At 42.7% G+C, this 9,976-nt stretch overlaps 3 protein-coding genes across 3 annotated transcripts; all 3 read right to left on the bottom strand.

The window, feature by feature from the left end:
* Nucleotides 1-368: 368 nt before the first annotated feature.
* Nucleotides 369-851, bottom strand: LOC138903117 (uncharacterized). The gene has a single exon (XM_070191033.1). The coding sequence runs from the start codon at nt 849-851 to the stop codon at nt 369-371; it is 483 nt and encodes a 160-aa protein (XP_070047134.1).
* A 297-nt stretch (nt 852-1,148) lies between these two features.
* LOC138903116 (uncharacterized) lies at nt 1,149-2,006 on the bottom strand. Its single transcript, XM_070191032.1, has one exon. The coding sequence runs from the start codon at nt 2,004-2,006 to the stop codon at nt 1,149-1,151; it is 858 nt and encodes a 285-aa protein (XP_070047133.1).
* A 2,309-nt stretch (nt 2,007-4,315) lies between these two features.
* Nucleotides 4,316-5,659, bottom strand: LOC138903115 (uncharacterized). Its single transcript, XM_070191031.1, has one exon. The coding sequence runs from the start codon at nt 5,657-5,659 to the stop codon at nt 4,316-4,318; it is 1,344 nt and encodes a 447-aa protein (XP_070047132.1).
* Between the last annotated feature and the right edge of the window lie 4,317 nt (nt 5,660-9,976).

Below are 9,976 nucleotides of genomic sequence, written 5' to 3'. Positions count from 1 at the left end.
TTGTTGTCCAGCCTGCTATATATATACATTTCATTCAATTTCCATGTGCACTGGTAGAAATCATGCCATTAGGAAAATCATACACTCACACAACTTGCCTACTATCAAAGCATACATACTTTATTTATTCCTATGTCTACTGCTAGACAACATGCCTATAGGAAATAAAAATGTCGATGACCATTCTTTCAATTTGCATAACTGCAACATATTCATTATCCCCTCTTAAACAAAATCAGGTCAAGCGTAGTTTAGTTACATCAAATGAAGAAATGTAAACAATCCTAAACATTGTATCTCTTGACTGCGTCTGAGTTGATAGGTTTTGGCCAAATCTCTCAGTCCATTTCTGCAAGTATGAGTGCTCCTCATGTTAGTACTCGATGGACCATGTAGGGACCTTGCCAGTTGGGTGAGAACTTCCCCTTGGCTTCGTCCTGATGTGGAACGATCTGCTTTAGCACTAACTGCCCCGTTGTGAATTGTCTTGGTCTAACCTTTTTGTTGAAAGCTCTTGCCATTCTATCCTGGTAGAGTTGACCGTGACATACAACATTCATTGTTTTTCCATCGATGAGAGCCAGTTGTTCATATCGGCTCTGTAGCCATTCTACGTCGCTGAGCTCAGCTTCTTGTATGATTCTTAGAGAAGGGATTTCTACTTCGGCAGGGATAACCACTTTCGTACCGTAGACCAGCAGGTAAGGAGTTGCCCCAGTTGATGTGCGAATCGTGGTATGATACCCGAGCAGAGCAAAGGGCAGCTTCTCGTGCCATTGTTTGTAATTGTCTACCATTTTCCTTAGTATTTTCTTGATGTTTTTGTTGGCAGCTTCTATGGCTCCATTCATCTACGGCATGTATGTCGCAGAATTCTTATGCTTGATCTTGAAAGTTTCACACATGGCCTTCATTAAATCACTGTTGATATTGGCGGCATTATCGGTGATGATTGACTCTAGCACTCCGAATCGACAAACAATGCAATCCCGAACAAAATCTACGACGACCTTCTTAGTTACAACTTTGTAAGATGCAGCCTCAACCCATTTTGTGAAATAATCTATGGCCACTAGAATGAACCTATGCCCATTTGAAGTAACGGGTTCGCTTGGACCGATGACATCCATGCCCCAAGCGAAGAAACGCTAGGGTGCGCTTGTTGGATTGAGTTTATTGGGTGGCACTCGTATCATATCAGCATGTATCTGGCATTGGTGATACTTCTGGACATACTTGATGCAGTATATTTCCATAGTCATCCATAAATATCCTGCTCTTAGTATTTTCTTGGCTAAGACAAAGCAATTCATGTGTGGTTTGCAGGTTCCGGCATGTATTTCCTCGAGCAATCTGGATGCTTCCTTGGCGTCGACACACCGTAATAATTCAAGGTCTGGAGTTCTTATGCACAGAATTCCTCCGCTTTGAAAGAAATGGTTGGCTAACCTTCGGAGTGTGCACTTCTGGGTATGAGTTGCATGTTCCGGGTACTCTCCCCTTGCCAAGTATTCTTTGATGTCATGGAACCACGGATTTCCGTCACTTTCTTCTTCAACATGAGCATAATAAGCCGATTGTTTATGAATTCCTATTGGGATATGGTTAATGAAGTTCTTGTCTGGGTGTTGTATTATGGAAGATAAAGTGGCCAATGCATCTGCGAACTCATTCTGGATCCTCGAAATATGTCTGAACTCTATCTTCGTGAACCTCTTGATCAGCTCATATACACAGTACAGATATGGTAATATTTTGATGTTCTTGGTAGCCCATTCTCCTAAAACCTGATGCACCAAAAGATCAGAATCTCCAATCACCAGCAACTCCTGAACATTCATGTCAATGGCCAACCAGAGTCCCAAGATGCATGCCTCATATTCTGCCATATTGTTGGTACATGGAAACCTGAGTTTTGCAGATACCGGATAGTGTTGTCCAATTTCTGATACTAATATAGCTCTGATACCCACTCCTTTGAAGTTTGCAGCTCCGTCGAAGAACATTCTCCAACCATCATGTGCTTCGGTGATATCTTCTCCTATGAATGATACCTCTTCATCAGGGAAATATATTTTTAATGGTTCGTATTCTCTATCTACAGGATTTTCTGCCAAATGATCTGCCAACGCTTGCCCTTTGACTGCCTTCTTAGTTACATAGATGATGTCGAATTCGCTTAGAAATATCCGCCATTTTGCTAACTTTCCCGTAGGCATGGGTTTCTGGAAGATGTATTTCAGCGGATCCATCCTTGATATGAGATATGTGGTGTATGAACATAAATAATGCCTCAACTTTTGAGATATCCATGTCAAAGCGCAGCAGGTGCGCTCCAGCAAAGAGTACCGGGCTTCGTAAGGTGTGCATTTCTTACTCAGATAATATATTGCCTACTCCTTTCTTCCAGTCTCATCATGTTGTCCCAAAATGCAACCAAAAGCTCCACCTAGTACGAACAAATAAAGCAGCAAAGGTCTTCCTGGTTCTGGTGGGACCAGAACGGGTGGTTTAGACAAATACTCCTTGATTTTGTCGAAGGCTTTCTGACATTCTTCAGTCCAGCTTGTTGTAGCATCTTTCTTCAGCATTTTGAAGATCGGCTCACAGATCACGGTTGATTGAGCTATGAAACGGCTGATGTAGTTGAGTCTCCCTAAGAAGCTCATCACAGCTTTCTTATTCTTCGGAGGTGGCAAGTCCTGGATAGCTCTGACCTTAGAGGGGTCCAATTCAATCCCTCGATGACTGACGATGAATCCTAATAATTTTCCGGCAAGGACTCCGAAGGCACACTTTGCAGGATACAGTTTCAGATTGTACCTTCAAAACCAATCAAAGAATTTCCTCAAATCTGCTATATGATCTGTGCTTCTTCTGGATTTGATGATGATATCATCCACGTACACCTCTATTTTCTTTTGTATAATGTCGTGGAAAATTGTTGTCATGGCTCTCATGTAAGTGGCTCCAGCATTTTTCAAACCAAACGACATCATTTTATAGCAGTACATTCCCCTTGGTGTGATAAAGGTTGTCTTTTCGGCATCCTCTTCATCCATCCAGATCTGATGATACCCTGCAAAGCAATCCACAAAGGATTCGAGTTCATGCGTGGCACGGTTGTCGATCCGTATGTGTATATTGGGCAATGGGAAATCATCTTTGGGACTCGCCCTGTTTAAATCTAGGTAATCAACATACACTCTGACTTTCCCATCTTTCTTCGGAACTGACACAGTGTTGGCCAACCAAGTCGGATATTTAACCACTCTGAGAACCTTGGCTTTGATTTGCTTGGTGACCTCCTCTTTTATCTTCAAACTTATATTCGGCTTGAATGTTCTGAGCTTCTGTTTTACTGGTGGACACATGGGATCAGTAGGTAGCTTGTGAGCCACTATGGACGTGCTCAAACCAGTCATATTATCGTAGGACCATGCAAAGATATCTGCATACTCTTTTAGGAATCGGACATACTCTTTCTTCTCTGATGGTGATAGGTGAATGCTTATACGTGTTTCCTTGACCATTTTGGAGTCCCCTAAGTTAACTGTCTCAGTCTCGTCCAAATTAGACTTAGGCTTGTTTTCAAAGTTTTCCACTTCTCTGACAATTTCCTCAAGTATTATGTCATCTTCCAGATCCTCAGAATCATTATCCTTATGTCGCGTTGCCTCATTACATGTCAGAGTCGTAGGTTCATCGGGATAGGTAATAATAATGTTGTAGAGAGAAAAATGTAAAGAATAACAATAAATACTAAAAATAGCAATGCATTAATAAAATTTGAAAAACGTCAGTACGACTCGATGACTCGAGAAATTATTTCAAAATAAAATACTGAAAATGTCTTAGATGCTCAAAAATATTGCTTTAAAATAAATGATTCTAATTTCCAGGCTACCCAGGAACTCGACGAGCCCGGGATGGTGCAGCAGTCTAATTCTTGAGAACAACTCCTTTTTCAATAGTCTGAATAGTAAGGTCTTCCTCCTCCTCCTCCTCCTCCTCAACTATCGCACTGCAATCTATATCTTTGTCATCCAGAAACAACTTCCTTATGTCAGCTAAGGCTTCATCTTCCTCAAACTCCCACATCATGTCAGCTTGATGAAATGTCTGGCGCAAATGTGGTACCACGCAATGGTGGCAACCATTCCTCGCACTCTTGCCAAGTATATTCGTACCCAAGTCCAAAAGTTGTACCATGATGCTTCGGTTGTACCAGTTTGGTGATCCCTTGGAGATTCTTGCCGAGACCCTTGCCAGGTTCATACCATGTCCATAGCAGTATGTTTTCTATTTTGTTACTTCACCATTTATCCTTTTTAATTGCGTTGACGTGCTCAATGCGATGGTATGTTTCTCCACCTAACTTCTTGCTATTCTCGATGAGCGGAACAGTCTGATTGGTATAAATGGGATTACTTTCATCTCCGTGGATGATCACCTCCTGGTGGTTCCATTCAAACTTCACGGCCTGATGCAAAATAGAGGCCACTACCCCAGCGACATGTATCCAGGGTTGTCCCATCAATATATTGTAGGTAGCGGATATATCCAACACTTGAAACTCAACATCAAACCAGGTTGGGCCCATCTGTAGGCTGAGCTTGATTTCTCCGATTATGGCTCTTTGAGATCCATAAAATGCCTTTACATTTATGCTTCCTGCTCGTATCTCGTACAGGCCTTTACCTAATCTCTTCAGAGTGGTCAGTGGACATATATTGAGACTCGAACCCCCATCTACCAGGACCCTGGCGGTGAATTTATCCTCAAATCGCACTGTGATATATTGTGCCCTGTTGTGACTTAGTCCTTCTGGTGGCAGCTCGTCTTCATGAAAGGTGATTTTGTGGCTTTCCAGTACTTGCCCGACCATGTTGGCCATTTCCCCACTAGTGATATTGGTGGGTATATAGGCTTCACTCGGCACCTTCATCAGGGCATTCCTGTGTATCTCTGAGTTTTGTAGCAGTGACAAGATAGATATCTGAGCGGGAGTTTTGTTCAAATGGTCAACTACAGAGTAGTCTCTCACTTGTACTTTTCTCAAAATGTCATCAGGACCAGTCTCAACAACAGGCGGCTTAGATGCAGCTTCTTTGGTTGTTCCTCCCAAGTGCTCTGGTGTATAAACCTTGCCAGTTCTGGCCATGCCTTGTGCTGTACCCGTTTCTTCCATTTTCGCTTTTCCTTTCCTTCTCGCTTCCGCAACATAATCCCATGGTATAGCATCAGGCTTGTAAGATGGCGTGGGTGATACCATCACAGTGAAGTGTGTGGTTACCTCAACTTCAAACGGTGTTGTTGCGGTTACCTTGACTTCAAGCGGTGTTTGGGTTTGTACCACAATAGGCGTGATGCTGACTGGAGATGTTTTAGGATCACCCCCCTCCCGAATGAGTCCAATTGACCCTTCCGAATCCCATTCATCATCGGTCTCTATCACATTCACTCCTTGACCTCTGTGATCTGGGAGAGGATTGTTACAAACAATGCGTGCAACTTCTTTTGCCTGTATCACCTTGGTGTCGATCAATGTCTGAATCTTGTCCCTCAGAGTGTGACACTCATCAATGGTATGGCCCTTCATGCCTGAGTGATAGGCACATGTCTTGTTTGGGTTAATCCACTGAGAAGAGTTTTCCATAGCAACGACATAAATGGGAGTGACATAACCAGCAACCTTCAGTCTCTCAAACAGTTGGTCTATGGCTTCAGTGATTGGAGTGTATTGTGTGGGTGGTCTACGGTCGAAGTTTGGTCTTGGTGTTTGGTACTTTTGGCTGGCAGGTGATGGTGAGTGATAATATGCGGGTTGGTTGTTATAGGCGTGGTAGGTGGTGGCAAGTTGTTAGTATCTGGAGGTGAGGGCTCGTATGTGGGTGGAGGTGTTTGGTATGTGAGAGGAGACTTAGGAACCTAGGCCACCATCACAACACCCACTTCTTTCTTCTTAGAGATACCTCCTGACTGCAAAGCTTTATTTGTGGCATGTAATGCTTCAAAATTCATCACCATTCCACTCTTAATCCCTTCTTCTATTCTTTCTCCCAACTTGATGATGTCATAGAATTTATGGTTTTTAATAACCAACAGCCTTTCATAGTACCGCGGGTCTTGAGCTCTGACGAAGAACTTATTCATTTGTTCTTCTTCAAGCGCTGGCCTTACCTTTGAAGCTTCAGATCTCCACCGAGTAGCATACTTGTGGAAAGTTTCTGTTGGTTTCTTCTTGAGATTTTGAATGTAGAAAATGTCTGGTGCGTGTTTTTTGTTGAACCTGAATCTATCCATGAAATCGGATGCCATGGTCACCCAATTAACCCACTTCTTCGGGTTCTGACTGATGTACCATGACAAAGCATCTCCTGTTAGGCATCTCATGAACAGCTTCATACGGATTCGTTCATCTTTGCCCACTCCTACAAGTTTGTCACAATATGTCCTTAGATGTACCTTCGGATCACCAGTTCCATCGAGCATTTCAAACTTGTGGGGTCTGCAGTTCCACATCTGGTTGAATGTACAAGTCCTCATAATTCAAACCTTCAATGCCCTTACCACCTTCGACGCTCTAAACTCTGCCAGTGAGCTTCTTGAGTTCTTCCGCCATGTTTTTGATGATCAGGTCCTTCTCGGTTGATTCCGGTATATATAGGGTTTGTTGTGGGGTGTAGGGTAAAGTTTCCACATATATGGGATTGCTTTGGTGAACTCTGATAATCTGGGCATAAGGGTGGTCATTGGTTGAGTTTCGGGGATCAGGAGTAGGTTGTGGTGCATTCTGGGGAGTGTGATAAGTGGTAGTTTGCGGGTATTGAGTCAGATGATGGTGTTGTTGTTGAGGAATAGGTACTGTTGGAGGGTTGTGGTTCTGAGGGGGTGTGGTGCATTGATGTGGTGCGGGAGGATTCGACGGTGGATTTTGGTTCTGCGTGTTTTGGGGTGGTGCCGGGTTTTGGGCATTTGGATTTTGTTGGTTGATATCAGGGACGTTTAGGGTGAGGGAAAGATTTGCTAAGTTTCAGACCTGCTCAAGTTCTCCTTGTAGCTCCAGGATTTTTTGTTCCAGGTGTAAGACCAATTCATTCTGTGCCGGAGAACTTCGGCCATCTGAAGTTCTGCTATAGTAGCATTGTCTTTTCTGATACCGCTCAAATCATCCATTTTTCCTTTCCCTTTGCTTCTGCCTTTAAGATCACTTGGTGGAGGAGGAGGCGGAGGACCTCTGGATCTAGTGTGATATGCAGATGATGCCAGTATGCACGAACCAACCTTGGGGAATGGGAATAATCAAAAGAAAGAAAAAGCAAAAGGTAACCAAGTCAGTAAGGGATATTTGAAAGAATGCTTGCAGTATATAAACATGTTCTATAAAATCATGCAATAATTCACGTCCTAATTGGGGACCTCATTGTGTCCGAGGTAGGCCTAAGTGACACATATACTTGGAGAAAATTGTTGCCAATGTTGCATCATTTCATTAATGTGAAAATGAGCCAAAATTTTACTAAATCGATAATAATAATGAAGTTACTAATGGCGTTTAGCCCTATTACAATCGAAATCTAAACTAATCGAGAAAATGGTAAAGAACATCATTTGCTAAATCTATTTGGTCCCTGAGGGACCTTCTCCATGCTTGGCTTTTTTGACTCCATCAATCAGATTCCCTAGGTCGCGCATATCCAACAATAGGTAAGCCTTTGCTAGATGCCCTCCTTCATTGCCATCCGTGTTCTGACAATCTGAAAGCCTCTTCCTCATGTTTCCCTCAAACTCCATCAAACCTTGCTCCAAATATTCCAATCTCTCGGTGGATTTAGTGGCGATTTCCTTCCATTCATTAATTACCTCCGTGTCCACTTTGTGTTGTTCCAAGTGCCTAGCTCAGACTCGAAGTCCCTTTTGCGTAACCTCCTATACTTAACATATGCCTCAGCATCATCATCAATGATCCTATTTTCCAAATTGACCCCTGGCTTGACGTCTTCCGCTATATCATCTACTAACCATGATGGATAGAAATACACATGACCGATATGGTACATGTTTGGCTCGATAGTCTCTTTTTCCACAATGACCTTCTGGTTCCACATATGTTGCGCCTCGAACTTGAAAGGAATGATGTCCCCTTTGAAATCTGCCTTGTACTGGACCATGTTGGAAACCCGAGGTATGACCTATTTTCTTCCTGCTTCTCTCATTACCCTTATAGGAGCATAAGGATAAATGCCCCGCAACCCGATCAATACCAAATGAGTAGTATCCCTCGACCTGATGATAAACTCACTGCTAGGAAACCACTCAAACATCCAATGTACCTTCTCGTCTGTTAGATTGCTGAAGAAATGCACCCAACTTACAACATGTCATTTTCTCGTCTATCTGAGATGAATGTCATTTTCCTTGGATGGTGGTAGGCTATGCAGTCATTCAATGGAATTCGCAGAAGCTCTTTGCGATATTCTCCCTTCTGAAAGTGTTCCAATAACCAGACTTGCAATAATAGATTACAACCTTCAAAATGTCCGGACTCCTGCTTGCACCGATCTAGAGTGTGGTACAGTTCAGCTAGGATCATAAAGATGATGGTGTAGGTTTTTCCCTCGATGCCTTCCATTAAAGTTCTTGCAACCATAGCTAAACGAGTGTGAATCCTTCCCCCTTTCATTGGAAATATCAACAAACCCAAGAAGCAAATAATGAATACATAAACTCGGTGGTACGTCCAACCTAAGGAGCTCAAATGGGATGTATGACTTCTTCAAACAAAGTAGCTCATCATTTTTCTTGAAACCTAGCATTTTTAGAAAACCGCGAGGGGTGCGATTTTCTGGCACTAATAACCTTGGGCTATCCCATGGCAGCTTGGTGAAGCCTCCTATTTCTTCTAAGAGAGGAGTCATTTCTATGTCACTAAAGCGGAAGACGGCCCTTTTCTCATCCCAAAACATGTTAGCGGCCTCGATCAATGTCCTATTTGGTCGGATGTCTAGCAAGGACTGCAAATTACCAAGGACCCTTCTCACATGATTCTTGTCACAAGGCGCGAGAATTTTCCACCAATCAAGTAGCAGAGGTGCGATGTTTTGGACCATGCCGAACCTGGAGACTTCGTGCTTCATTTTCTGAAAGCAAATAAAGTTATCCCTCTCTCCCTCCAGATTCGACCATTTACACACTAATGATCAACATATTGGCATATTTTCTCCAATTAATACACATAACATGGTAGTGTCCATTGGGATTGGGGAAATTCCGTCGGACTTTTGACAAGGCTTATCTTAGCGGGATATTACGTTAACAACTTCATAACCTGTACTAGGTTTAACATGATGCATGTACATTTGATGTTGGAGTAAGGTTTCTAGAATGGTCTAGACTGGTACTCTTAAGTGGACAACTTGAGATGGAAAGGCACGGGACTGTCGACTGCACCGCTGATCGACTAGTCTACCGCAAATAAGCCTTTCCGATTTGAAAGGGGTAATTCTGGAAGAGCGCGGACACCCATCAAGCGCCGCTTTATTGATAATTGGCACAAATGGAGTATGATGTGGAGCATGCTTTATGTGGAGATAATAACACATTGTCAAGTATTTGCATGATAAATATGTAAAAGCAGTAAATACGGTATTAAGGTAAGACATGAAAACTTAACAAAGAAAGACAAAGAAAGAAGTTAGTTTGTGGAATATATGCGAAAATATAACAAAGAAAGTAAGGGAGTAGGGGTGGGAGAGGGATGATATAGCAGTCTTTTAAACAAAATAAAGAGCAGTCATAGCAAATAATGGCGAACGGGAAAGGGATGTGCATGTTATAACAAATTTAAACAAATAAGGGAGGAGCAGGGAAGGGATGTGCATTTTATAACAAAGAAAATAAACCACATAAGCCAAGTTCATTATGGTAAGAGCCTAAGTATTTCCCCAGCGGAGTCGCCATGCTGTCGCGCCCC

This window comes from Nicotiana tomentosiformis, chromosome 12, assembly GCF_000390325.3.
Source record: "Nicotiana tomentosiformis chromosome 12, ASM39032v3, whole genome shotgun sequence".
Taxonomy (NCBI): Eukaryota; Viridiplantae; Streptophyta; class Magnoliopsida; order Solanales; family Solanaceae; genus Nicotiana; species Nicotiana tomentosiformis.
This window is presented reverse-complemented; position numbering and strand designations above follow the sequence as displayed.